Source organism: Exserohilum turcica (assembly GCF_000359705.1).
Source record: "Exserohilum turcica Et28A unplaced genomic scaffold SETTUscaffold_3, whole genome shotgun sequence".
In the NCBI taxonomy this organism is placed as follows: Eukaryota; Fungi; Ascomycota; class Dothideomycetes; order Pleosporales; family Pleosporaceae; genus Exserohilum; species Exserohilum turcicum.
Window position 1 is genome coordinate 2,952,168 of NW_007360136.1, and position 27,088 is coordinate 2,979,255.

At 54.1% G+C, this 27,088-nt stretch overlaps 8 protein-coding genes across 8 annotated transcripts; 7 read left to right on the plus strand and 1 right to left on the minus strand.

Annotated features, from left to right (window-relative positions):
* Nucleotides 1-505: 505 nt before the first annotated feature.
* On the plus strand, nt 506-2,828 carry SETTUDRAFT_91994 (uncharacterized protein; the record flags this gene model as incomplete). Its single annotated transcript, XM_008029587.1, is given in 5 exon segments — nt 506-1,435; nt 1,449-1,530; nt 1,593-2,403; nt 2,450-2,546; nt 2,592-2,828. The coding sequence occupies 5 exon segments, from the start codon at nt 506-508 to the stop codon at nt 2,826-2,828; spliced, it is 2,157 nt and encodes a 718-aa protein (XP_008027778.1).
* Nucleotides 2,829-3,631: 803 nt separating this feature from the next.
* SETTUDRAFT_137990 (uncharacterized protein) lies at nt 3,632-5,340 on the plus strand (the record flags this gene model as incomplete). Its single annotated transcript, XM_008029588.1, has 5 exons — nt 3,632-3,745; nt 3,921-4,268; nt 4,381-4,547; nt 4,608-4,786; nt 4,856-5,340. Exons 1-5 carry the CDS (start codon nt 3,680-3,682, stop codon nt 5,338-5,340), a joined length of 1,245 nt encoding a protein of 414 aa, XP_008027779.1. The 5' UTR covers nt 3,632-3,679.
* A 377-nt stretch (nt 5,341-5,717) lies between these two features.
* On the minus strand, nt 5,718-11,624 carry SETTUDRAFT_172258 (uncharacterized protein). The gene is made up of 8 exons (XM_008029589.1): nt 11,048-11,624; nt 10,809-10,975; nt 9,578-10,759; nt 8,520-8,613; nt 7,418-8,360; nt 6,854-7,373; nt 6,666-6,809; nt 5,718-6,605 (listed from the first exon to the last, which is right to left on the minus strand). Exons 1-8 carry the CDS (start codon nt 11,352-11,354, stop codon nt 5,850-5,852), a joined length of 4,113 nt encoding a protein of 1,370 aa, XP_008027780.1. The 5' UTR covers nt 11,355-11,624; the 3' UTR covers nt 5,718-5,849.
* A 1,207-nt stretch (nt 11,625-12,831) lies between these two features.
* Nucleotides 12,832-14,666, plus strand: SETTUDRAFT_137998 (uncharacterized protein; the record flags this gene model as incomplete). Its single annotated transcript, XM_008029590.1, has 2 exons — nt 12,832-13,918; nt 13,981-14,666. Coding segments are annotated over 2 exons (1,528 nt in total), but the record flags the coding sequence as incomplete, so codon positions are not given.
* A 556-nt stretch (nt 14,667-15,222) lies between these two features.
* On the plus strand, nt 15,223-17,836 carry SETTUDRAFT_138000 (uncharacterized protein). Its single transcript, XM_008029591.1, has 5 exons — nt 15,223-15,288; nt 15,341-15,425; nt 15,480-15,706; nt 15,766-17,332; nt 17,384-17,836. Exons 1-5 carry the CDS (start codon nt 15,256-15,258, stop codon nt 17,533-17,535), a joined length of 2,064 nt encoding a protein of 687 aa, XP_008027782.1. The 5' UTR covers nt 15,223-15,255; the 3' UTR covers nt 17,536-17,836.
* A 1,462-nt stretch (nt 17,837-19,298) lies between these two features.
* Nucleotides 19,299-20,599, plus strand: SETTUDRAFT_154933 (uncharacterized protein; the record flags this gene model as incomplete). The annotated part of the gene is made up of 2 exons (XM_008029592.1): nt 19,299-19,347; nt 19,404-20,599. 2 exons carry the CDS (start codon nt 19,299-19,301, stop codon nt 20,597-20,599), a joined length of 1,245 nt encoding a protein of 414 aa, XP_008027783.1.
* A 1,276-nt stretch (nt 20,600-21,875) lies between these two features.
* SETTUDRAFT_32582 (uncharacterized protein) lies at nt 21,876-22,432 on the plus strand (the record flags this gene model as incomplete). The annotated part of the gene is made up of 2 exons (XM_008028852.1): nt 21,876-21,933; nt 21,996-22,432. 2 exons carry the CDS (start codon nt 21,876-21,878, stop codon nt 22,430-22,432), a joined length of 495 nt encoding a protein of 164 aa, XP_008027043.1.
* Nucleotides 22,433-25,462: 3,030 nt separating this feature from the next.
* On the plus strand, nt 25,463-26,781 carry SETTUDRAFT_164030 (uncharacterized protein). The gene has a single exon (XM_008029593.1). The coding sequence runs from the start codon at nt 25,487-25,489 to the stop codon at nt 26,423-26,425; it is 939 nt and encodes a 312-aa protein (XP_008027784.1). The 5' UTR covers nt 25,463-25,486; the 3' UTR covers nt 26,426-26,781.
* The last annotated feature ends 307 nt before the right edge of the window (nt 26,782-27,088 follow it).

The window sequence follows — 27,088 nt, forward strand, 5'->3', positions numbered from 1 at the left end:
GGTGTGATCTCAACCTCGCCTGCCCTCTGCCTGGGCGAACCACGACGCCTCTCGCATCCTTCTGGCATGTGTGACACCCGCCATTCTTCCCCCCGAGCCCTCGCCCATCGCCCACGCCGCTGTCATCGCCCTGCCCGCCGTCCCACGCCCACGCCGACGCCGCTGCAGCGCCCCGTCCCGTGTGTGTGAAGGCCCTTTCTTTCTCCGCACCCCAGGCCTCGTCCAGGGCCAGGCCTGCGATAACACACGCTCGCCCTCCAGCGCCCCCCTGCAGCACGCCGACGGGGCTGCTCGACGGGGGGGCGCTGGCGGGCAGCGAGATGGAAGCCAGAGGGCGTGTCGTTGGGGGGGGGGGGATGCGAGGGGATGCAGCAGCGTCGGGGGGTTCCTGCGTGCTTGTGGGCGTGTCGTCGGGGGAGGGTCCGCTAGCCGGTGAGGAGCGAAGCAGCAGCGCAGCAGCGTCACGACAGCCGCTTCTCGAATGCCCCGAGACGACGGCCCAACCATGTCTACGCCCTCGACCGCCACGGCCACGCTCCCGCCCCATCACCAGTTCTACTCGCACCACCAGACATACCAGCCAAACATCGCCAATGCCCCGATTGCCAACGGCTCTGCTCGGATAGGCAATTCGCTCTACAACGGCTACGCTAGCGCCTCGTCGTCGTCCACCAACAACGCTGACCTGCGCCGGACCGCAACTGCCCACACCAGACAGCCTCCCCAGCTGCCGCCCATCTCGCACTCGCCTGCGATCGACATGAGCGCGACCGACTCGGGCTCGGCCCACCGCCGGCGGAATCCTGACTGGGCCGACTTCTACAAGAACGGCATCCCGAGGGAGGTGATTGTTATTGACGACGACGACGACGACGACGATGACACCCACGACACCCACCAGGGCCCGCACCCGCCCCCGTCGCGCACCCACGATGCTGCACGCACCGCGACAAATGCAGCCGCGCGCCACGCTGACAAGAAGCGCAAAACGGCCGCGTCGACGGCCTACGACCCTGTTTACAACCAGCACACGTCCTACTCGACCACGCAGACGCCCTACTACGACTCGCCCAACCACTCGCTGTCCACCGACAGGACCACATCGGCTCTTACCACGACGGCGCCCACGTCGTTGGGCTCCCAGGCCAGCAACGGCCACAACATCTCGCCCCACGACGGCAGCGCTGCGGGCCAGAAGCGGAAGCGCACACGCGCCGTGGTGCAGGACGAAGCAAAGCAGGCCAAGCGGCGAGAGCTGGACCAAAACGACGACCCTTTTAGCCTCTACCAGCCGCCCCCCAACCCGCCCATCAAGGCCAAGGACGTCTACGTGCAGGTCATCCAAGATGTAAGACACACGCTTGCCTCTCTGCTACTACTACTACTACTACTACTACTACTACGACGACGACGACGAGCAACCTCTGGTACTGACGTGCACTCCCTAGAAATCTTACAGCAAGGACCAAAAGGTCGATGACGAAGACGGCCATTACATTGTCGTGCCCGATGCCGATCTCACTGAGCGATGTGCGTTTCTTTCTCATGGTGCTTTTCTCCTTGCAGCTGAGCCACTAACACTTGACCAACAGATCAAATTACCAAGCTGCTCGGCCAGGGCACCTTTGGCAAAGTCGTGCAGGCCTACGACAGACGGAAAGGCACCAACTGCGCCATCAAGGTGATTCGATCGGTGCCCAAATACAGAGATGCCAGCCGCATTGAACTGAGAGTGCTGTCGACACTGGCGTCCAACGACAAGCACAACATCAACCGATGCATACACCTGCGAGACTGCTTCGACTACCGGAACCACATCTGCATCGTTACTGATCTCTACGGCCAGAGTGTGTTTGACTTTCTCAAGTCCAACGGCTTTGTGCCTTTTCCCAGCTCCCACATCCAAAAGTTTGCCAAGCAGTTGTTCACCAGTGTTGCCTTTCTGCACGACCTCAACCTCATTCATACCGATTTGAAGCCGGAAAACATTCTGCTTGTTAACAACAACTATCAGACTTTTACGTACAATAGAACTGTGCCGTCGTCGTCGACTACTGTAAACCGGACAGCACGCCATCGCAAGGTCCTTCTCGACCCTGAAATCCGACTCATCGACTTTGGATCGGCTACGTTCAACGATGAGTACCACTCTTCGGTGGTGTCCACGCGTCACTACCGTGCGCCTGAGATTATCCTCAACCTGGGCTGGAGCTTCCCTTGCGACATCTGGAGCATCGGCTGCATTCTGGTTGAGTTTTTTACGGGCGACGCCTTGTTCCAGACGCACGATAATCTCGAGCATCTGGCCATGATGGAGGCTGTGTGCAGCGGCAAGATTGACCGGGACATTGTTCGAGCCGTGTACAAGCAAGATCGAGGATCGTCGCGCAACTCAGCAAGCTCGTAAGTATTATGCACGCTGTATCTCGGTCGTTGCTGACATGTCTAGTGCTGCGAGATATTTCAAAAACTACAAGCTCGACTATCCCAACGCCGAAACCAACAAGGCGTCTAAGAAATATGTAAAGGCGATGAAGAAGCTTCCTGTAGGTTTAGTCTACGTAACACTTGATCCCCATTAACGCGTACAGGAAACCATTCCTGCTCACACGGACTTCAACCGGCAATTCCTCGACCTGCTACGACGCATCTTTGTGTACGACCCCAAGAAACGCATCACGGCCAAGGAAGCGCTGCAGCATCCTTGGTTCAAGGAGTCGCTCATGGACGATGGAACCGAGGCCCACAAGATCCGGTTGGAGCGGGAAAAGAAGGCCCGTCGGGTGGAAGAAGAGCGCCGATTCCGTGAACAGCAGCGACCGTACTGAGCGGCCTGGACTCTGACGTTCGTGGACATGGACGTCTTGTATAGATATCGAGCTCCGCCGCTCAGGTGACGGATACCCTTCTGGTGGTGGTTTTGTCTTTTTGCTTCACATCTACCGCATTTACGACAGCGACATGACGCATGCAGAGAGAGAGAGGTTACTCTAGGTCTCACACCGGACTTTTTGGCGTTATGTGTCTGTGTTATCTTGGATTACCAAATTATTCTCGTCTTTCCTTTGGCTTCCCCGCGACCATGGAAAAAGTATTGTTTGTCTTGCGCGCTTAGCATAAGAACAAAAACTGTATACCACAATTTCTGCATGTACAGCTTTGGGAGGGTGGCAGGGCAAGCCATGTACTGAGAGGTGGCTTGGCTCGTTTTTTTTTAGGGTGCGCCATGTTGTAAGCACAGCAAGATCTGTGCTGTGCATCTGGTAGCGTTTGTATAATAGGATTCACGGTCAAGTGCTTGAGGCACTGTATTGTATTGGGAGTCGGACATTGTGGTCAGGTGCCATGATGTGCATCATTAATGAATGTCTGTTGCTCGCTTTGTTAGAATGGCATAGAGTAATACTGCTGGAGATTGATTACTCTTCATTTCGCCCCCTCATTCTGTCTCACACGTCCACGTCCACACTTCCACATGCAGTTGTTCCCGCGTGCAAGGGGCCCAAAGCGGCAGTCTAAGCGAGGCATGTGGCTAGCGCGTGTTGGGTCACCCTTGTCATCCGTCGTGCCGTCCAGTCAGATGCCGGTTTGGGGTAAACACGTCCCCCTCGTCGGGCGGCGCGTCGCAAACAACCCCAGTTGAGCGTTTGCGACAACCGCACCAACGACACGACGGGACATGATGGCGAGCGCAAAACAGCAGGAGAATATGCTCCTGACCGAGCACTTTTCTTGGCCTCCGATTGTATGTATAATCGCACACTTGGGGAGTGACGGACGGCCCCGACACTGTCCCATGTCCCCGCCAAACACCCTCCATACCATAGTCATGATAGCCCATCTCGCGCCCCCACCACGTCCTGCAGCGCCTCTATACCCCCTCTCATAGCCCCCAACCCCTATCTAACACCCCCTCACAGTCCCTCATCGACGACATCATCAACGCCGTCAACGAAGTCCTCTACCGCTGCACCGACTCCTTCGAAGCCGGCCTCACATCCGCGGACCCAGCACTCCTCGGCTTCGCGGACCTGTACGCCTCGCAAAAGCGCACGCCCGCCACGGACGAAGACGGCCAGAATGCGTATCCAGAGGCGGCCCTCGAAATCGAGGAGGGCGTGCTCAAGCTCGAGACGCTCATGGAAAACGCAGTCGATAAGAATTTCGACAAGTTGGAGATTTGGACGCTGAGAAATGTTTTTGCGCTGGGACGCGGGAAGGGCGAGGATGAGGGCTTGGGGGATTGGGTCAGGTTGCTGCATTATGAGGTATGTTTGAGTTTGTAGTCTCTATCCATATGCAGAGAGAGATGGACGGGAAGAATGTGCGCATGTGAGAGAGAGAGATGGCTAACAAGGAGATATTCAAACAAAAAAACAGAACCTCCAAGCGCCCCCCAAAGACTCCAACCTCACCCCGGAAGCCCTCTACGCACTCCGCCGCAAATTAGTCGAAACGCAAAAACTGCATGCTGCACTCGTTGCGGAAAAAACTCGGAATGAAGCGCAGATTGCTCGTTTAAAAGCTTTGCTTGAACCGCCCCGTTCGTCTGCAACTGCAACTGCAACTGCAACAGTGGTGGTACCTACCAAGCGCGAAACAAGAAGCTCGACTTTGTTATCGGCAGAAGTGCAGAATGGAACTGGCAAGATACAGCAAGAAGGAGGAGAAGAAGAAGAAGAAGAAGAAGAAGGAGAAGGTGCTTTTGCCTTTTTGGTGAATACGCCTGCGGCTCAGGCGTTGGGGATCCAGGTCCCTTCTTCTTCTTCTTCTTCTACGGGTACTAGTATTACTGCGGCCACAGCTACAAGCGCGAATACAAAAGAAGAACCATCAGCATCAGCATCAACACCAGCAAAACCCCTAGCCACACACACCGCCTTCACAACAACCCAACTGCCCTACCTCCGCCACCTCCTCGCATCGCTGAAACCGCATCTATCCACGACGGCGTTGCCCCATAACAGCAATAGTAGCACCAGCACCAGCACCAGCGACGCAAAAGACACTAGTACCCAGCGCAAACTCTACGTCGAAAGCCAGACCAAGCGCGTGCTCGAGCGCCGTGGAATCGACACTAGAGATGGCGTCGAGGGCGTGTGGCATGGCGAGAGGGTTGCAGCCGATGAGGTTAGGGCGTTGGAGGCCTTGGTCGCCGGCTTTGGGAGGGGGGGCAATGCGAATGCGAATGGGAAGGGGAAGGCTGGCGGTGGGAAGCGGGGTAACGAGGAGAAGGAGGGGGAAGGGGATGTACAAATGGATATGGATATGGAAATGGAAATGGAAGATGAGGGGGGTGAGGGGGATGAGCCTGAGCCGGAGGCTATGGATACCACTTGATGAATTGAATTGAATTGAATCGACTTGAACAGAGCAGAAGTCTGATATACGAACTTTTTCTTTCTTTTTTGTCGCAGCGTTGTCATGTATGCGAGATATATATATATATATATAGAGAGAGAGAGAGAGAGAGAGAGACAGTATCTATGCATGTGTTTTACGGTGTTGACTTGTCCCTGTCCCTGTTCTTATCCTTATCCTTGTCCTTGTACGTATAGGGGAGGGGGACCAAGTATCTTGAGGGAAAAAAAATATATTACATATATTCACAGCAACGACTCACAGTCTGACTACTCTTTCCACAGTCATGTTCTCTCTCTCAGTCTCTCGATTTAATTCATCTTTTCACTGCGAAGTTGGATGTTGATGGTATCAGGGCATACGAGAAATTTACATAGATACATAGATACATAAATACATACATGATTCCATTGGCTCCACAGCACCCCTCGATATACCTATGCAGCTTCCTTTCCTTCCACGATTCAACCAATGTACATGCTGAAAACTTAATATTCGACGAGCTTGACACGCTGCAGCAACTCCGGAGGCAAGTCGCTTGAACTGACGATGCCCATTCTAAGGGCGTCGCCCCAGACAAACATGGCTCGGTCATTGGCATAGGTCAGGTAGTCGAATTCTTCCTCGTCCTGCGGCTTGAAAAGGTCAGCATGCTTGTCGATATGCGCCTGTGCTTGTGTTTGTTCTGCCGTTTCTTGACTCACGATCCCGGCGGCGGTGCCTTTGTGGTCGGCCTGTGCGGCAGCCTGCATCTCTGCTGTGGCGCTGTCGAGCGTTGCTGCTTCGACACTGGGGTTGCTGTTGGCCTTTTCTTGGTCGTCAAAGTCCGGGAGACCGGGTATGTGTGCTTGGACAATGCCCCAGGCAACCCACATGGCCGAGTTGGCGAGCCGCCATAGTTTCGTCTCTGCGAGCAGACGGCGCGCCTCCTCTTCAATCTGTGCCTCGTATTGCGCTTCCTGCTCCTGGTACTTCTCACCAGGGGGAGCTCGTGAGTCGAGCATAAAGGCTGAGATGGTGCTTGGAGCGGCAGTCGCAGTCAGCGCAGTCGTGCTACCAGTCGAGGGAAGCGGCCCGAGATGAGGAGTAGCAGGATTGGACGTGTATCCGCCGGGGGCCTTGTATGACGGGTTGTGCATCAAGTATGCCCGGATAAAGCGATGTTGCTCTTCAATTGTCGGATAATGCTTGGTATTGCAGCGCCACGGGGCTTCTGCGTCGTGATAGTTGTACGCCCATTCCGTCTGCAAAGCCATGTCAGTTATTCTTGCCTCAAAACTCCAAACAGAAAAAATGTAGCTTACAAAGTGGTTGGCAAACTCTAGGCCAGGAAGATTTGCGTTTGCGTACTCAAAATCAATAACCACCAGCTGCTTGTGTTGGTTTGCTGGGAGCATCAGTGGCGACTCGCCTTCTGGCATCATACGAAGGATGTTGCCATATTGCGTCTAGAAATGTTAGCTCACATGACTTTATTTTGCACGCAACTCACATCATTATGAGCAAAGACCATGCGCTCGTTGATCTTTTCGATGCCGCCATACTGATCCTCTAGCCACTTGCGATATTTGTCAATCATCTGCTTGAATACGGGCCACTCAACACCGCACACATATCCACGTTTCTTCATTTTCTCAGAGGCTTTGGATGGATCCTGATTGCTCTCTCGGACCCGTTGGTCCAGCCAGTTGACAACATGTTCGCAGCGATCAACCCACTTGTCCCAGTTTTGCCAGACGAACGGGCCAGCCTCTCGCTCTTTCTTCAGTAAGTCAATGCCCTCGTGGAGCTCACGCATACGCTTTGCAATCTGTACCGAGGTTTCTGGGTTACGTAACTCCTTGGAAGTAAGCGGTTGGGCGTGGAGGAACTCCTCGAATCTTCCGTTGCTGAAAGTTCCCAGCAGACGTGGACCAATGCGCTTGCGAGCAAGTCGTGTCAAGATTTGAAGCTCAGAGTCTCGGTCGATGAGGTAATCTACTTGCGGGCCATAGATGCGAAGTAGAAGCTTACTGGGTATGGTTAGACAAGAATACAGGAGATAAGAGTAACTTACGGTGGAGGGTTCCTGGGCTTTGGTGTGCCATCTTCACTAGGCTCTGGAGGGGGCAGGTTCTTTGGAGGAGAGACGACATAAACAGCGTTTGTAAGTGCACCGCTCAGCCTCTGCACACTAATCTCGTTGCTGAGCTCGCTAGGCACCTTGCGCCATCCTTTCAACTTCAGTGTGTGAGTTAGACGGAGAATCTCAGCCCGGAACTTGGCCCAGGCCTCTCTCTCTTTGGACGCTTCCCTCTCACCAAGCTCGCGATTAGACGCGGCCCCTGGCTCATCTACGTTGTAAGCCATGGTCTTGGAATTGTCCAAGATGGCTTCACAGCTTGGAACCAGCTGGTCTACCGATTCAAAGTAGTCCGATTCGGCGGAAATGGCAGAGTGTCGCTTCAGACCTATCGATGACCTGCGGAAGCGGTCGGTTCTTCTCTTTGCTTCAGAAAGCTTCAAAGACAAGTTCCTTTCGAGAATGTTTGCCAGTTGTGCGAGCGAGTCCTCGCCATGAGACGACTCGGAATCGCTTCTGTGATGAGCGCTGGGCTGTTCAGTCGCCTCTGTAGCAGCGCCCTCTGACGGCTCTTGGCCAGCAAGACCAGCTTTGGCAGCCTTGCGCCTCGCCTTTCGCGCATGGCGTCTGCTTCTTTCCTGTTTGAGCCATGTGCCAACCTGCTTCAGCAGATTGTCGTGGGCTTGCTGGCTTTGAGCACCCCCATCCACCGAGACTTCGGAGAGTAGAGAGGTCAAAGAGGGGTTACCTTCAGCTGGTGTAGACTTGGATGAGACGTCGCGTTCATGCGAAGGACGTGCAGACAGCCTTTTTCTACTGACACTTGCTGGAAAGTGTCTGGGGTGCTTATCAAGATCCAAGTAGTCTTTCTGGTCCAGCTCTTTGTTCTTGCCGATTAGTAGCGGGGATATGGTACTATCATCAGGGAACGATACAGCTGTAACAGTAATAGTAAGCAGCTGCGCTGAAGTTGAAGTGCATGTAAAGTGGTTGTCGAGGAGATGTCGCAGTCTGACGTCAGGCTATATGGATTTCAAGTAGATAGACGATGAGCTAGACTACAGCCACAGACAGTGGAACAACAGCAACGACTAACCTTTGTTTGAGCGCGGCGATGCACCGTCGTCCAATGTACTGTTGCGCGAGAGTGCTAGAGAGTCGCTTGACTGTGGGCCGGGCTGGTGCTGGGCCTGCCAATTGGAAGAAGAAGAAGCCATGCCAATGGCTGAGGTCGGTCGGAGGGCGATGCAGCCAGACAAAGTAAGCGGCGGATCGGCGTGGTGATGATATAGGTGTAGCAGGCGGCGGTCGGGTTACCCTGCTGGTGGGTAGTATGTAGATTCAGCTGCTTGGTGGGCTGTTTGGTGGGCTGGGGTGTTATCGATAATACCCAAGCACTGCGCAGCAAAAAAGGGAGCAGGCTCAGGTGCACAGGGTCCACGTGCCAAGCTGATTGGCAGTCGGGGATGCCACTGATAAGGAGCGCCGCGAGTGCGACGACTGGCGAAAAGGCAAAAACAAGAGGCGAAAAGAGGGCGTGGCACGGCATCTTGCACCTACACCTACGCAGGCCGGGAGCATCATCATCATCATCATCATCATCATCATCATAGCTGAAAGCGCCCCCAAGCCACGGACTGCGCTCCGTTCTCTCACGTCGTCAGCCGTGCGCCCAGCCGTGCGCGATACGCCACTCGCCGTCGGCTTGGCACTTTACATCAGGGCCTAAACCGCATGTCACCACGCACCCACACACGACCCAAAACCTGCAATCCGCACTCGCACTCTTGATTTGACGAAGCCAGTTGCGCAGTGCACACGTGGCCCCCGTCACTGTCCCGGTCGCCTTTGCGTCCTCCTCGCGCACGCAGCATGAGCAACAACATGGATATTCTTGAAATTATGTACAAGCCATCCCAGACGCCGCCGCCGCTGTGTCCGGACAGGGCAGCCCCAAAGCCTATATCACAATACAACGCGTAGCACATGCCCAACCCAGCCCAGAAACGCCTCGCTTTTGACCCACAAATCACTGCCCACGCAACCCCATGGCCGTCCAAGGCCAGCCTGTAGCACAACACTGCCTCACGTCGCCCATTCAACCGTCTCCAGTGCCAGCATGACCAGCAACAGAGTAGACGGCAGGATCCACACAACGTAGCTCTGAAACAGGATCCTCGACATTGCCCCCATGTACACGTTGTTGATCTGACATATCTGCGCCAATTGGAGCGCGCTGGGCGCGCCACTGAGCAGGAAGCAGACAATGATGAAAATGGGGTCGTCCAAGATGCTCACGGGCACGTACTTGGCAGTCAAGGCCAGCATCGGAGCCATGAGCAGTGTTGGGATAAGCATGCGACTGACCAGTGACGCAATCACTAGCTTCTTCTCCACGCTGGGGTCTTCGATCGAGTGCTGGTCTTCCTTGGGCAGCGTGTTGCGCGCCAGGTTGGCGCCCAAAACAACCAGAATAAGCGGCACCGCCACTTGGCCGCTTTGGTTGACTGCGCGAGTGACCGAGTTGTTGATGAACGTGCCAGGCGTGAAGAAGAGGTGCTGCAGCGGCGGGATCGAGGCCACGAGAATGGCAATCAGCATGGCCCACAGGGGCGGGTTCATAAAGTCCCATACGCCGCTGAGGAACCTCGACAAGCCCCTGCCCACCTTGCGAAGCACCCGCTGTAGCCACATGGGTAGCACCTTGAAGATGCGGTTGCCAACACGCGTCGTCGACATGGATACCGAGCTTGCCGAGCGCTGCAGAGCCATGCGCGTTCGCTTCGGGATTCCCTTGAAGCCCTTGGGCGCGTCCTGCTTCTTGTGGGCTGCGAGCACACCGTTGAGATGTCCGTTTGCGCTGCCGTTGGAAGCAGTCGTCATGTCGCCGGCTCCGCGGACCGTGGCGTTGCCATTAGTAGGCGTGATGAAGTTGGCGGCTGCTTGGGCCTCTCCGCGGTGGAAGATGGAATCCGAGTCGGAATCGCTGCAGTCGGCCGACGTGGCATAGCTCGTAACGTTGCCAGACTCGTAGTCGGAATGCGAGTCGTCGAGGAGGTTCTGGGCCTCGTCATCGCTGTACTCGCCGCTCTCAATCGCGTTGTTCACGCCGCCATCGTCGTCCTTGTATGCGCTGGCGGGAGCGAGGAGCACATTGAAGCCCCAGGTCCAGCGCACGAGCTGGCCGAGCTGCTGGAAGATGAGGAGGTACAGGATGCCGCGTGCACCGACTTCGTTGTCGTTATCGCCGGGGATCCTGTCCCAGTGCAGGCCCTTGAGCGTCTTGGAGAGCGAGATGACGAGCGAGATGGGCAGCGAATTGGAGTTTCCAAAAACCTGGTCTTGTCAGCTCCGGAACGCGCAGAGGGGATGGGGGACGCCATACGGCCATGGCCACGACAAAGTTGGAGGCCCTCTTGTTGAACCTGCATATCCGCGACACCGTCAGGGCGGCAATGTACGAGACGAGTGTTTGTACGACGAAGATGACGGGAATGACGGCAAGCTCGGCCAGCTTCTCGGCCGTCAATTGGGAGGCGAGCTTGGTAAAGACTAGGCGCGATGGATCGTCAGCGGGTGTGCGGCCAGCGTAGTAGTAGCCATGGTGGTGGTGGTGTCACTCACTCAGGCAGGGTGTAAACAGCTGCGTGTTGAGGTTTGCGAGAAACTTTTGGCTTTCTGCATCGAATTGGCCCATACGAGCGACAATGTAGCCGGGCGCGCTGACGCAGACGACTTCCATGACGGCCTCGAAGACGAGCAGGGTGAGGTTGGCGAAATCGGGGTGCGAGGCGTGGGTGTTGAGGGCGCCGGCCATGGCGCTGTTGGCGTAGTCGGCCGCGTTGGATTGCGAGGCCATGGCGATGTATGGGGAAGATGGAGAGAGGAAAGAGCGCAGGCGTACAGCCTGGGGCGCCGAGAAGAAAGACATGGCGGAATGGCGGAGAGGAGCGATGCAGGCGCGAGGCCTCGATGGAGACGGAAACGCTCGCAGGTTTATCGTGAAGCGTAGGGTGTCTTGGCTGCGGACGCGCTATGGGCGGCGATCGACGTCACGGCGCCGCGTCGTGCAAGTGCAGCCGAAAGACGGCGGCTTGGGCGTGTCTGAAGGGGCAATCGTTGGAGCGAGCGGCGAGGTGAAACGGCGAGAGGAAGGAGGAGCGCGGGTGCGATAAGAGCAGAGAGAGAGGCGGCGGCGGCCTGCGCCACACGGGCAGCACGCAAGCAGCGCAGCGGGCACAGGCATGATAATCGCCCGGGAATGACAGGTGCAGATTGAAAGTTAGTGGCCGGTGGCCGGGGCGGCATTCGAAAGTTGCTGGGGATGCCTCCAGGATTGCCGCCTGGAGGGGACAAGGGATTGCGGCCATCGGGAGAAGGGCCAGGGCTGTGGGGGGCACCAGGGCCTCGCGCCGACAAACCAGTGGGCGGAGCGCCCTTGCGCCCCAGGTGTACTGCTTGTATCCTGGCGAGGATGTCTTGCGAAACATTGAGCCCGCTGCCTCTGCTGGAGATGGTGGGGGGGTTTGACGGGCGGGGGTTTCTGGCAGCATTGATGTTGCCGAGGGGCGTCGACGACGAAGTCATGTTGGACGTGGCGGCTGTTGTGGACGCTTTTCGCGGCGCGGGGCGTTCGGCGGCGGCCGTGGCGGCGGCGGCGGCGTCGTCAGGCAACGAGGCATCTGCAGTGGGGCTGGCGGGCACAGGAGAGGGCGATGGGCTGTCAAAGACGGTGTCCGAGTCGGCGTCGACGTCCGGGGTCGAGGGATTGGAGTCAGCCATGGCGAGCGTGTGTGAGGGCAGTGGTTGGCGGGGTAGGGGAAAACGAAGGAATATAACCAGAGGGCGGAGTCGATGTCAATGTCCAGGGGAGCGGCGACTGCACCGCAAGGGAGGGCGTGGCGGCAGATGCAGCGGAGGAGCAGTGGCAGTGGCAGAGGCAGAGGCAGAGGCAGAGGCAGTCGTATGGTGGAGCAGTCGAGGTTGTGGGATGTGGGCTGGAGCTGTAGCGTAGCGTGCAGGTTCGCGCGCAGTGACGTGATGGCGCAGCGACCAAGGACGGCGGCGCCAGTGCCAGTGCCAGTGCCAGTGCCAGAGCGCGAGCCCGTGTGGAGGCGGCGAAAGCGACAGCAAACGGGAGGCAGGGCAGGGCAGGGCAGGGCGATGACTTCACGATGATGGGGCTGGGGGCGCTCGGCACGGCGCGCAGAGACTGGGAGCAGGCGGCGATGGATGGATGTACGTAGGTGTAGCGTGTGGTAGTATGTAGCACGGTAGTATGGGTGGGCGCACAACGATAGCAGCGCAGCCGGCGGCGTCTGTTTGGCGGGCGGGCGGGCAGCCAAGACGCCCACCATGGCTGCGCTCGGCGACACCAGTGCCAGCACCGCGTCTGCCTATCGCGTAGCTATGGGCGAACCCAAGAAATCCATGGCAGAGCGACGGGGTATGCAACTGCCGGGCGGACTGCCCGGCGCATCCAACAGCAGCCCGGCTCCTCCTGCTGGCAGGAGGAAGCCGGGCTTGACGCTCTCGCAAATGAACGGCGGCGACAAGTCGCAGCCCGACGGAGAGCCCCGCAAGCAAGAGACGCAGTTTGACCAGTTCTCGCGCTTCATTGACACCAAGACGGGCAGCCTCAAGTTTGCAGGCAAGGCCATTCTCAACTCGGATGGCGTGCAATTCGCCAGCGGCTCCACCTTCAACATCTCGCTCGACGAAGTCGACACGCTCGACGAGCTGGGCAAGGGAAACTACGGCACAGTGTACAAGGTCAGACATAGCAGGCCCCGGATGCGAAAGCCGGGGCAGGGCTTGGCAGGAAACAAGGCTGCGCCGGGCTCGCCGTCCCGCAAGACCTTTGACGAAGAATCAAGCCCCTCGGGCGCAAAGCCCGCTACAGGCACTGGTGTCGTCATGGCAATGAAGGAAATGAGGCTCGAATTGGATGACTCAAAATTCGCTACCATCATCATGGAGCTCGATGTTCTCCACCGCTGTAGATCACCGTACATTGTCGATTTCTACGGCGCCTTCTTCCAGGAAGGTGCCGTGTACATTTGCATGGAGTTCATGGACGGAGGTTCCATAGATAAGCTGTACGCCGACGGTGTGCCCGAAGGCGTGCTGAGGAAGATTACTTTGGCAACGACCATGGGCCTGAAATCACTAAAGGATGAACACAACATTATCCACCGCGACGTCAAGCCCACCAACATCCTCGTTAACACCAGGGGCGCAATCAAAATCTGTGACTTTGGTGTGAGCGGCAACCTCGTGGCTAGCATTGCCAAGACCAACATTGGATGCCAAAGCTACATGGCTCCAGAGAGGATATCCTCGGGTGGCATTGCACAGGCTGGTGCCAATCCTGGAGGCGGCACATACAGCGTGCAGAGCGATATTTGGAGTCTGGGTTTGACCATTATCGAGTGCGCTCTAGGCCAGTACCCTTATCCGCCAGAGACATACAACAACATCTTCAGTCAGCTCAGTGTAAGCATACCACGCCGTTTTTTTGTCGTTGCTCTTCTCAGGCTGGACGCTAATTTCCCTAGGCCATTGTTGACGGCGAGCCACCGGATCTGCCTGATGAAGGATACTCTGATGCGGCCAAGAACTTTGTACGGGGCTGTCTGAACAAAATCCCCAACCTGCGACCAACATATGCAATGCTGCTCCAACACGCATGGCTTGCGCCTCTTATCAAGCCCGACACCATTGCAGAAGAGGAAGAGGAAGAGGTCCAGGCTGCACAAGAAGCGGGCGCTGACGAAGCTGCTGGCGACAAAGGGCCCGCCGAGGCGATTGAGCCAGTCGAGGACCAAGAAGTTGCAGACTGGGTCAAGGCTGCCATTGAAAAGAGAAGAAGCGGCAAGATGAAGGGCGTCGAAAAGCCCGCACTGCATGCCGCACCCCTTGATGCAGGGGTACAGAGCCCTTCTCACAATGGTACCAATGGCCCAGGCCTGGCGGAATCGACAGAAGTTGCAGCGTAGATGGTGAGCCGTCGCGCATGAATACATCGCCGGCGAATTCCCTCCAACAACCAAGCCAGACCACCAAGAATACCAAGGCCCTGTATTTCTCACTGGGCCGCTGTTGGCTCCTATGCCTTGGTCAAGAAAAGGATGCCATTACAAGATGCGGTCCCGTATGCTTTCGGCGTTGTATCGGCGTATGACTGGAAATGATTGACGTGAAGCATGGAAGCCGGGGCATTGAGCGTACAAAAGACGTGCATATTGCAAGAGATCGAATAAAAGAAACGGCGGAGTGGCGTCGAGGTGGAACCAGCAGGAAGAGGGAGACGGAACCTAGGCCTGTGGCATTACGAAGAAGGCGGGGGGGGGGGGGGGGCGGCGTCCGAAAGAAAGTCGTGGCCACTTCTTGAAGATGTTCCGACCACTGTGTTCTTTCCCGCACCACGACACAGGACCGCCCGCAACGGCGCTTGGCTAAGCAGGGGTCTTGCCGTCACGTGTCAGCGCGCACCGCATGTACGTCACCACCAAAACAGACACAGCATGTGCAAGCCTTGTTGACGCGTCAGAGCGGGACGTCGGAATAGGCCAGCACAAGGCCATTTCAGTTTACTTGAGATACAACATGCATCACACACATGCATCCAGCGTGGCGAGCCATCACTCTGTACTACAGCAGCGCCTGCAATGTGGCCAGAAGTGCCGCACGACGAAACAGGTTTGTCATTAGACTGTGCTCACAGAGACTACATCTTTGGCCAAGAGGGAAAAAAATGTCGCTATCAATCCATCTGGATAGGGTGTTTACCATGCTAGATCTCCACTTGTCCCTAGGGACAGACATTCAAGATGTCCGGAACCGACTACACCTACGATGAGCAGGTAAGGCTGCACATGCGCACCAGCGAACACGCCGCCTCTAACCAGTCTGCAGGGCCAGTTCTTTCCCTACTTCATCCTCACGGTCACCACACTCGTCACCGTCCCCACTACAATTTCCTTTTTAAGGCCGAGTAAAGGTGCGCATCGTGCTTGCATGCCGCCACCATTGCCATACTGACATGCGCCTGCAGAACTTGAAAACACTGGAACGCGAATCGAATCCGACTTCGCTCCTGAACATGCCGATCTCATCCAAGGACAGCGTAAGAAGCAGAAGCGCATGGAGAGGAGAATCAAGCGCGGTCTCGTCATGCTGGGCGGCTGGGCCATGAATGCCGCCATGGTGTACCTCATACTGGTCACTGCGCGCACGTCGCCCGACATCTGGGATCCATATGCGGTTCTGGGCGTATCCAAGGTAAGAGGGCTGTGCTCAGTTGTTTGCTCTCTACACAACCATGCTAACTTGCAGGACAGAATGCAGATGAAAAGGCGATCAAGAAACATTACCGAAAGCTCTCCCTTACTATGCACCCTGACAAAGCCCGCGAGGACCCCGAAAGGAACATTACCGTGCAAAGTATCAACGACCACTGGGTAGATGTCACCAAGGCGTTCAAGGCTCTCACCGACGAGGAGATCCGCAACAACTTTCTTCAGTATGGCCACCCAGACGGCAAGCAGAGTTTTAGTATCGGAATTGCGCTACCCCAGTGGTTGGTCACGGATGGTGCTGGCAAGTACGTCTTGCTCATCTATGCGCTCGCGCTTGGTGTCATTCTCCCCTACACAGTCGGAAAGTGGTGGTACGGAACTCAGAGGTTGACAAAGGAAAAAGTGCTTGTCGCAAGTGCCGGCAACATTTTCCGCGACTATGACAACGACCAGGGCGACACCGGGGTTGTATATGCGCTGAGCAGTGGAGAAGAGTTCTCTGAACTTCTCGCTGGTCACAAGGCGGAAAAAGGCTTGTCGAAACTTGAGCAGACGGTTCTTTCTGAAAACTCCCCCGTTTCCCAAACACTCACGATTAAAGACCGTCAAAACCTCGACAATCTAGAAGACAGCCGGAGACGCAAGGTGCTGACCTTGCTGTGGGCATATCTCGGCCGTGTCGAACTGGAGGATGAGACGCTGAACGAGGAAAAGTTTGCTGTAGCACCCATTGCATTTCGCCTGAACGAAGCTTATTCGACTATTGCTCTGGCATACGGCAACACCAAGGCAGTGCTATCAGCATACAGGACATCGCAAAACATCATCCAGGCTCTGCGGCCAGGAGCTTCTCCGTTGGAACAACTGCCTTACTTCACACCTGCTGTCGCAAGCGCAGCCGAGGCCGAACGATCCAGGACACATCTGACCATCCAAGAATTGATGCAACTCCCGGACGCTCAGCGCAAAGCACGCATTGTACAGTCTGGCCTTCTTTCTCAAGACCAGTACAACACAGCCATGTCTGTAGCCTCGCAGATTCCGATTTTCCAGCTCGACAAGGCCTTTTTCAAAGTCGTTGGCGAGCGTTTCGTTACACCCAGCAGCTTAGTCCAGTTCGTCCTCAAGGGTCGCTTCATCCCTCCAGGTGCCAGCAAAATTCCCGAGGTGAACCCGAAAGATCTTCTCGACATTGATCCTGCGGAAGGCGATGTCGCAGCGATTACCGGACGCAAGAACGACCGCTCAGGTGACAAGCCGATTCAACCACCTTTGGCACACGCCCCATACTTTGCTCGCGACCACGCACCAAGATGGCATATATTCCTTGCAGACAGCAAACAAGGACGCATCGCAGTGCCTCCGTTCACATTTTCCACGTTTGACAAGCCTATTCTTGACGAGAGCGGTAAACCCACGTTCAACGTGCAAACACTCAAGATGCAGTTTGGTGCCCCGCCACAGCCTGGCAGTTACACTTTTGTCATGCACATGATCTGTGACAGCTACATTGGCATGGACACTAAGATGGAAGTCACATTGGTTGTTGAAGACGCCAGCAAAGCCGAGCAGGTGGAAGAGGAGGAGGAAATCAGTGAACCAGACGAGGGTAAGTTTGTTGGAATCGCCGACCACGTACAAGACGGCTTACCATTTTTAGACTCTCTTGCCGGACAAATGCGCCAAATGAAGACTGGCGTGCCACCCAAGAAGCGGAAACAGGCGAATGATGACTCGAGCGGCAGCGACACTGAAGGCGACGTGGAGTCTGAGAGCGAGACTGACACGGACACGGACTCTGACGAAGAGTAGGCCGTTCGGCCTCCTTCGATGGATTGTAATTGGCAGGGTTCATCATGTTTAGAATGACGCAAGAAGATGTAAGTAGTGCATACAGGCGGGCGAAGACCAGTGGCTGGCATTGATTGCTGCTCTCCCACTTGTGCAAGCGCCATTGCAGGCATTTCCAGGCGTTTTGGAGACAGGGGACAGTTGGTGACTAGGGACTACCATTTATGCTTTTCAGATGAAGTGTCTATTCGATTGCTGCGAGCAGCTGAGAGAGCAGGTGTGTAAAAGATGTGTACATAAGACGGCGCTAAGCAAATTCTCCAAGCACGACTATCACAAGCCTTGGTGTGTGCCTGCATCAGGTACGAGCGTCATGTGAGACTGTCATGAGGGCAGGATGAGATGTTACAAGAGTGGTCGAGTGTTGTATTGCAAGAGATGGAAGGCGTCGGACGTACTTATGCAAGCAACATGACTCTGCCGCCAGGGGCCAAGTGTCTGGACAAGGTGACAGCAGTGACACGGCAGCCCGCGTGTAGGACCCTTGGAGGCGTGAGGCCTTCAGGCCTTGTTTAAATTATCCGACCAACCCCGTGATGCCCATGCCTTAGGAACACGTTGCATCCGAGGATCGACACAAGCTTAACGCATAGTGGTATAACAGCGGTTCCAACGCTGTTGCGACTTGGTCTGTGGCTGCAGGTGTTCGCCAAAGGTTCGGCCCCACACTCATGGGGTTTCAGCAACGTCTCGCCTCCTTTGCGCCACAGGCATTTTTCGAACCACTGTCATTCCGTGATACGTTAGTATGGCAGCCTTCACACGTTCTGGCAGCAGTCACTTGTGTCGTAGTCGATGGGCTGATATATTTTAGGCGCTCGACTTACAGGTCTGGCAGCTAGGCGCGCATTGACGTCGTCACTCGACGTGATGATGATGATGATGATGATGATGATGACGATAATGACAGGGTCAACTTCAAAAGCCGTGTTTGGTGTCGCGCATGCGATGAACTGGGAGCACGAAGAAAGAGAGGGAGATTGCAATCTTGCACGAACATGAACACCAGGGAAGGTCCCGGATGCCCCCCCTCATGGCGATCGCATGCCCATACCACCAGGCACAAGCGCCCTCTCCCCACGTGCAGGGCGTCTCCGCATCCGACCTGGTCTCCCTTTACCAATCTTAAAACGGACAGCAAATGTACCGAAGGATGCCTGCCTCACCATAGCTAAGGCATGACCCACCGTCCCAAGATGAGTGCCAGCTTCTTGGCCCACGATCGGGATATCAAGGCTCCGCTGTCCTCAGGCCCTTCAGTAGGCCTCAGACAGTAAGGCAAAACCGGCAAGCATCTCTTGGCGGCATGATAGTTACACATTTTCTACCTCTTGGCAGCTGCGGCTGTACTGTTCGCCGGTAGCAAAGTAACAATCACACTACGTGTGTCACACTCGGTGGCATACAGGGGGTCTGATGACACTGACAACCACCCGGGTGGCCGCAGTGGAGAGAAATGGATAAAAGCTCCTGTAGTCGCACAGCAACTATTCCTCATCTCACACTCTCTCTCTCACAGCCTTTCAGTCCTTTCTTCCTTCCTTACTTCGTTTATTCGATTCTTCAGCGGCTTTGATAGTCAGCTCCAACACTCTCTTTGCAATAATTTTATCAACACGTCTGCGACGTTTATAATCTTTTTTAACACACTATCTTTAATTCGTCAACTACTAGTTCCCTCCCCAGTCGAATTCACTCCCTGACAGTAAACCACAATAACAAACATGTCTCTCAAGGCCATTGCTACTTTTGTCCTCGCGGCCAGCCTTGCTGGTAAGCACTGACTACCCCGGCGTCAAGCTTGAATCATGGATACTAACGAGCCGCAGTCGCAAAGCCCATTGCCCCTGTCGAGGCTGCTCCCGGTGTGACCAAGCGCCAGTTCGACTTCAACTCTGTTGTCAATGGTTTCAACTCCAACAACGGCGGCTTCAACTTCATCAACGGCTTCAACAACTTCAACCAGCAGCGCCGCGTCATCCAAGTCCAAGAGCAGAGCCTCCAGATCATTGACAATGGCGGACGGCAGCAAATCGTCCAGCAGGTCGAGCAGGTTCTTGTCGTGGACCGTGTCAACAACGGCTTCAACAGCGACCTCAACGACCTCTTCCGCAAGAGCAACTTCCGCAACCAATTCCGCAACGTCGCCACCGTTGTGCTCGTCGTCCAGGAGATTCAGGTCATCATTGACGACCGCCGCCGCGGCCGCATCCAGCAGAACCTGTTCGCGCAGCGCGCCATTGTGGCCAACCGGGGCGCGCGCCAAACGCAAACCGTCATGATCTTCGACAGCCGCAAGCTGATCGCCCAGGATATTCTGGGCAACAACGCCTTCAACAACATTGGCCGATTCGGCGGCATCGCCGGCGCAACCGGCGTGATCAACGCGAACCTTCCCGTCAAGACGGATGGCGTCCAGGTCTTCGACGTCAAGCCTACCTGGACGGCTATGGCCCAGGACCCTGCTGAGACGCTCGGCTCCATCTGGCAGGATGCTCTCCAGGACCAGCAGAAGGCCGATGCCGACAAGGCGGACAACCAGCTCAACCAGCAGATTGCTCAGCAGGAAATGAAGGCCATGCAGCAGGCCATGCAGAAGCAGAACCAGACTCAGACGGCTGATAATGCTCAGCAGAAGGCGGATGCGCAGAAGCAGGCGGATGCGCAGAAGCAGGCCGATGATGCTAAGAAGGCTGCTGATGCTCAGAAGAAGGCCGATGATGCTAAGAAGGCTGATGACGCGAAGATGGCCGCCGATGCTCAAAAGGCCGATGCTAAGAAGGCGGCTGATGCTCAAAAGGCGGCTGATGCCCAGAAAGCCGATGACGCAAAGAAGGCCGCCGATGCTCAAAAGGCCGATGCTCAAATGGCCGATTCTCAAAAGGCCGATGCCCAGAAAGCCGATGCTCAAAAGGCCGATGCCCAAAAAGCCGATGCTCAAATGGCAGCTGACGCCGCAAAGGCCTCTGCTCCCGCTGCCGCTGCCGATGCTGCCCCTCCAGCTGCCAGCAAGCGAGCAGAGTAAAACGGCTTCACGATATAGCTTGATTACCGCTCTTCATCATCATCATCTTCTTCTTCGTCTTCTTCTTCTTCTTCTTCTTCTAGCATCTCCCTCTCATCAGCATTCGAGTTGGGAATCGTTGCTCGCAACCACACACACACACGAAGTAGTACCACCCCCCTTTGTGTATCAGGAGAAAAGGAAAACGAAAAGGGTTCTTAAAAGACAGAGAGAGAGACAGAGAGAGAGACAGAGAGAGAGAGAGAGAGATGCATTTTTTTCTTTTCCCACGGGCATCATCATTATGATTATTGTGTGTGTGTGTGTGTGTGTGTGTGTGTGTTTTTATCGATTTGGCGGGTTCATGCAAGGACATGATTCAACGCCAAGGCATTGGAAGGAAGCAAGGAAGGAAAGGGCAAGCAAGAAAGCCAGGCCTCTAACTTTTTTTTTTGGAAGGCTAGTCAAACAGAGAGAGAGAGAGAGAGACAGAGTTTTTTTTTACGACTTAGCCATTTAGCTTCTTTAGCTTCCTTATTTTAGCTGCAAAATATACTACAATTTATAGTATCACACATAGCGTATTCTCATTTTTTCTTTATTCCAAGTGGGGGTTTTTTATTGAAACTATGTGCATAGTTTGCAGGACGTGGCTGGGTTGCATGGTAAGGATGGATTGTGTGAGTGATACTATGGAGTCCAAGGTAATTAAATTAGCAAAGAGCGGGGGGGGGGGTTTCGTTTACCTTGTTAGTGGTGGGTAAAGGCATTAAGTACTGGACTGGGTTTCTGGGAAGAAAGTCGATTAGGTTGATTGCCCTATAGAGTTTGAGTGGCGAGGGAGGATGATATATGCTTTCGGCAAGAGTGAACGATGAAGTCACTCATGCTACTGCTACTTTAACGCTAGGTCTTGATCCTGGATCCTAATATCTATGCAAACGTTATGATCTTCTGTTCTTTTTTTTTGCGTGTCACATCTGAAGAAAAAATGTGGATAAAGTCAAACGGGCTCCTATCACCCGGCAGGTTCACATATAATGCAGTCGTCATTCGCAAGTCGTATGACTAATACGTGAGAAATATAGACTTTACATAGTACGCTTACTGTGCCGCGATATATAAATATAGCTGATAGGTGGATAGGGTGCTGCACAGACTTATACTCAACTCAGAAATGAAGACCAAGCTCCTTCGTAGTCATACATAAGGGAGTGCCGGAGGAAAGAAACAGAGGTGCTTCGTCTTACTCTATATTTACTTGTCAACACAGTCACAGCAGCAACTGCGTTGCAGCATGCGCTACTATTCTATCACGCAGAGTGTTCTAGTACTCGGTGCTTTAACAGTTCAAGGTACGCTGTACTAGTCTATCATATCTTGTATACGAATCAGAATTGACTAATATGATCTCTAGCAATGGGTGCATTCCACTTGCACCCGAACCGTGTGTCATGCCAAGTCGGCAAGACCTGCCCACAAAAAGCGAACGACCATTACGATGCATGCAAAGATGGGGGTAACGAACGTGGCGGCTACACTGGACCCAACACATCTGGGTGCCAGATAATTCCTGTTGGACTGCAAAACTACCAGCACATCAGCATCAACGGATTTACACTGGCTCGGGGTGACGACTCGTACGAGGCCCTCTACTGGATTGCCAATACCGAGCGGCCAGGTCTAGGCGCTACCAATATCAATGTGGCGCTTGGATACAGACCAGCCTCGGGGGTTGAGAATTGGAATTTATTTTCTTTGCCGCCTGGTGTTATATGTAATCCTCCTCCAAGTCAAGGTAATGAAATTTTCGCGATTCAGTTCACTTGTGCAGGAAAGCCTAAAGGACAGTAGATGGCACTTTAGACCGCGATTGGGACAAATAGTTTGAGAGAATAGTACAAACACGTTTCTGCAGTAATATGCCTGTTGCACACAGCACGGCAACAGAGAAGGGTTGCATGGGATTGTGAGTGTGACGGACTCAAGGCCCTTTGGTAGAGTTCCGCGACGGGGATGTCGGTGTGCACAGTCACAAAATCAAGGAACGGGACCTGGCATTCGAATTCTGCTTATCTGAACTGTGCGCCGACGCGACGCTCAGATCAATACGAGAGCATATCTATTTTTCCAACTCGTACGCTGATATAAGCGCGCGGGTAGGTGGTTCTTAGCTCTCTATCATATCTACTGCACCCAACCGCGCCCTTGGGGTAGCGCTCTGCTTAAGCCCAGCCTCTTTGGGATAAGCCTAAGAGTAGTTTTACCATTCTCGGGTATACAGTGTGCAACTATTCCCCCAAAACCTTTACTAGTAGAAAAATAATCGGGACTTATTACAGAGACTTGAGTAAGTAAGCAGCGTTGAATTCGCCCAATATGCAAAGCTTAAAATCTGTTCAAAGTTAGCCGAATCACTATAAGTACTTAACCAAACTATGTACTCAGTCATTATTGCTATCGCTTGAAAAAATAAAAACACTATCACAACCTTATTGTAAAAAAAATACCCCCCGCCAGGCGCTAAACAAAGAATGATTAAAGCTTCACTGTACTCTCAGCGTTCTCGTTCGGTTTCTCATCCTGAGGTGGTGCCATATGTAGAAAGCGCCTTTATGAGTCAATAGTAGTGTGTGTGTTATTAAAGACCACGGAAAGTTTTGGCAGGTAGGGGTTTTACCACCCGAGGGTAATTTCTGTTGTCTCTTTTTAGGAAGAGAGAGAGAGAGAGAGAGAGAGAGAGAGAGAGAAAGGCTTCTTTAGGTTCTTCTTCTTTTTTATTGATTTTATAGTGTTCGTGTAGCCTGGGTTAGCAAGAACAACTACAACTACAACTACAGCCGCGAATTGGTCATGACTTCTTATAAGACAGCACCCAAAAGAAGAGGGATGCAAACACAGGAGCAAAATGACATTTCATGAAGCAAGCAAGCAAGCAAAGTACGAATCAAACTCAGATAGCTTCTTCTTTAGCCAGCATAGCTAGCATGAACATCTTTTCCAGATTCACGCTTCCTTTTCCTCATCCTCATTCTCCGCTCTTTCTCACCATTCTACCTTGAATTTCCCCCCTTTCTCCCACTCTCTCCATCTCCCTCGCACTCAAAAACCTTACAGTCTTGAAACACCACATACTTTCCCCCCTTGCCCAGCCCGTCACGCGACACAAGCGCTTACCACCCCGCTCCCCCCCCCCTTCCTAGTAAGAGAGGAAAAAAATAATTCTACGCGCAAAGTATCATCCGGCTACTCGCTTTTCCGATCGGCGCAATACACCACATTCCAAAACACCGTTTGTCGCCGGGTGAGGAGGGGGAGGGGGAAGAAGTGGCGATATAATCAATAACGCAGATCTTATGATATAGTTAGCAGTATGATATCACACGTTTGTACTCGATACTTAACTTGACGCGAGAGGAGGGAAGGGGGGGGGGATGTTAAGTTCCAAACGTGACATGTACAGGGTCTTCTTGACTAGTGTGTCGTGATTCCCTCTGTTTCTCTTTCTCACACACACACATATATATCAACATATGGTTAGTCGTGCATCCCCCGTACCTGACTGGACTGCATGCGCACGAAACGCCAAAGGTCAAAATCTTGTTTTTCTTGTATTTCGACACGTTGATAATGGGTTGGTTATGGCCATGGTTCGGAGGATGGTGAGGCACACTTGCGAGTCAGAGGTACGGTGACTACATACTTTATCCGCGTCTTCGGCTAGCGGTAGATGTGTGGACAGAACTAGGTATCAGCACAAAACAAAACGGGCACGCACATACATGGAAGTGATAGAACGAGGGAGACAGAAGGAGGAAAAGTAGAAAAGGAGTCACATCCACACGCACACGCAGACGCAGATTTAGGCCACCCTCCTTTCACAATCCGCGGCCGAAAACGAAAGAGAATGGCTACATGATTGCATGGTGAAGAACCATGTGACGAGACTGTATGCGAGAAGAGCAAGGCAATGCCCCAAATGTGTAGGTAAAAGACGTAATACATAGCTACACAGCTGTGCTATGTCTGATGCGTCGAACATCCACCGTGAATCCTTCATTGCGCTTCCAATCACGATGTAGAATCCCGGGTAACACGGCTGAGAATGCGAGGTAGCATGTCATTTTCAGTTTTGCTTTGTCTCCGCGTACGTACCAAATGCATGTACCGTCATTACTTATTCGGCAAGATGTCGCGTGTCTGGAGCGATTTGTCGAAAAGGGTGCAATTGCGCGATAAATACTTTTTGTATATCTGCAGCCCACGGTCATCAATCCCATGGCATCGCCGGCGGAAACCAACGACATGTACGTTTCGGTAGCGGGCGCAAGCTCGTCTGCAGAGCGAGACCCCAAGTCGAGAAAAGATAATCAAACGAGTATTACACCCGCTATCCGAAGAGAAGAGGCATACTCTGTTTTCCCAAAATCTATGCGCACACAGCTTACTTATGTGCTCGGGGTTGTGCAACTCATTTCCACACTGACGACGACGATTTACTTTCCGTTGATACCGGCGTTAAGCACGCATTTTGGCGTCTCAGTGCAGAAGATCAACTTGACTGTTACTGCGTACGCTGTGTGTCAGGCACTGTCGCCCGGCGTTTTTGGCTCGTTGGCCGATTCCTTTGGGAGAAGACCGGTGCTTCTTGCGCTGGTCACGACGTATACGCTCGCGAGTCTGGGTCTAGCACTCAATCGAGACAGCTATCCTGCACTCATCACGCTGCGCGCATTCCAGAGTATCGGCGGATCAGCAACAGTTCCCATTGCATATGGGATTGTAGCGGATGTTGCGACATTGTCGGAAAGAGGAAGCATGCTTGGCCCAATGCTCTCTACATGTAATGGCGTTTCGGCGTTTGGCCCGGTAATTGGAGGTGCGCTGGCTATGAAAAGTACGGGCCCCATGGGCGTGTTCATGGCATTGCTGGGGATAGCAATTCTGTGTCTGTGCCTGGTAGGCTTCGTACTCCCGGAAACGTCGCGAGGCATTGTTGGGAACGGGTCAAGACCTGCGACGGGTATCTGGCGGACTTGGTTATCATTCCTACCATGTCACAAGAACCGTTCGTCCTCGGATGTCCTTTCGATGCAGACTCAGTCGTCGACGCCAAAACCCAGACAGATTTTTCGCAGGATCTTCGATTCAATACGCATGGTTCGACATCCAGATGCGGCAGCTATTCTCTGCATGGTTGCCTCGTCGTACGGCATCTACTACACCTTCCAAGTCGCCCATTCAGTCATTTTTGAAGAACGGTACCATTTCAACGAACTGCAAATCGGTCTGTCTTTTCTCCCTGGCCTTGGCGGAATGACGGTAGGCGGGACAATAGCAGGAAAGCTCCTCGATATCAATTACGCTTATCAAGCGCGTGAAAGCGAGATTTCTGATACAGCCAACGCTATGGATTTTCCCATCGAAAGGGCCCGATATAGGAATGCGGTGCCGTTGATATGTGTGGAGACAACACTTGTGGTCGGCTATGGCTGGACTGTACAACAGCACACGCATCCTGCAGTAGTCCTCACACTCGAGTTGTTCATCTGCGCCTTGTCCACGCTACTCAGCCACACGGCTAATGCATTGCTCGTAGATGTCTTCCCCCAAGCCCCCAGCACAGCGTACGCATCGGGCCAGGTTGCACGAGGCGGGTTCAGCGCTGCGTCTGCTGCCATTATCGATCCATTGGTGCGTTCCCTAGGATATGGATGGTATTTTACCATATTTGCAGCATTCACCGGGACTGCGTGTTTGTCCTGCGTCAGTTTGAGCCGGCGGGCGGGTATGCGATGGCGGCGCAAGAGATATCTGAACGCTAGCCGTGGGCCAGGGGAGGAGTAGCCGCCTAGTCTCGCACGTGGCATATCGGGTAGTATACATCTGACTGTGAACTGGCAATACAAGGTTGGTTAGAGGTGGAGACGTCGATGCTTGATGTAGCTGCAGCTGTATTTGCTTTTGCCCAGAGCAGGCCCCTGTGCGATAACCATCTTGAAGCAAAGCCAGATTCCGCGGTGTGAGATAGAACAGCGAGGCCGGGCTATTTTCGAATTTATCCAGTGCAGACGTATACATAGTTTGAGGCTACTGAAATGAGTGGATATGGCTGCACGTAAGACCTCCTCAGAGACAATCGACGTGGACGTGTCTTGGATGGAAAGCAAGGCGTCCTTTTGTGGCTGTGACGTGTCGATGAGCCCCCTGGCGGGTGTCGATGGAAACGAGGCGACTAGCTTTGAACAGTCATGCCTGGCCACGCTGTCCGTTGGCCTATCCGGAGTCGAGGCGTGCTTATTGAACCACGAGTGCTGCAAGGACAGTGTTGGGCAGAGGTGTCGAGGTGCCTGGGTCGACATGTGCACGCCAAGCTGCTTTGGGCAAGGCGTGCCAAGCGGTGACGTAACGGCGATTGGCGGGGCGCGCTGCGAATGACCGGAAAGTGGCAGCAGGCGTCCAGAAGCTTCCACGGCCAGGGTTGGAAGGCACGACTGGTTTCGAGACATG

What these genes read in the sequence shown, in the direction of transcription:
- SETTUDRAFT_172258 (XM_008029589.1), bottom strand. Translation starts at nt 11,354, where the DNA reads ATGTCTTTCTTCTCGGCGCCCCAGGCTGTACGCCTGCGCTCTTTCCTC. An exon ending in AAGCCCAGGAACCCTCCACC is followed by an intron (nt 7,374 to 7,417) that starts GTAAGTTACTCT and finishes AACCATACCCAG; the next exon opens with TAAGCTTCTACTTCGCATCT. An exon ending in TAGAGTTTGCCAACCACTTT is followed by an intron (nt 6,606 to 6,665) that starts GTAAGCTACATT and finishes ATGGCTTTGCAG; the next exon opens with ACGGAATGGGCGTACAACTA.
- SETTUDRAFT_138000 (XM_008029591.1), top strand. Translation starts at nt 15,256, where the DNA reads ATGTCCGGAACCGACTACACCTACGATGAGCAG. An exon ending in CGGTTCTGGGCGTATCCAAG is followed by an intron (nt 15,707 to 15,765) that starts GTAAGAGGGCTG and finishes CTTGCAGGACAG; the next exon opens with AATGCAGATGAAAAGGCGAT. An exon ending in AATCAGTGAACCAGACGAGG is followed by an intron (nt 17,333 to 17,383) that starts GTAAGTTTGTTG and finishes TACCATTTTTAG; the next exon opens with ACTCTCTTGCCGGACAAATG.
- SETTUDRAFT_164030 (XM_008029593.1), top strand. Translation starts at nt 25,487, where the DNA reads ATGGGCGTGTTCATGGCATTGCTGGGGATAGCAATTCTGTGTCTGTGC.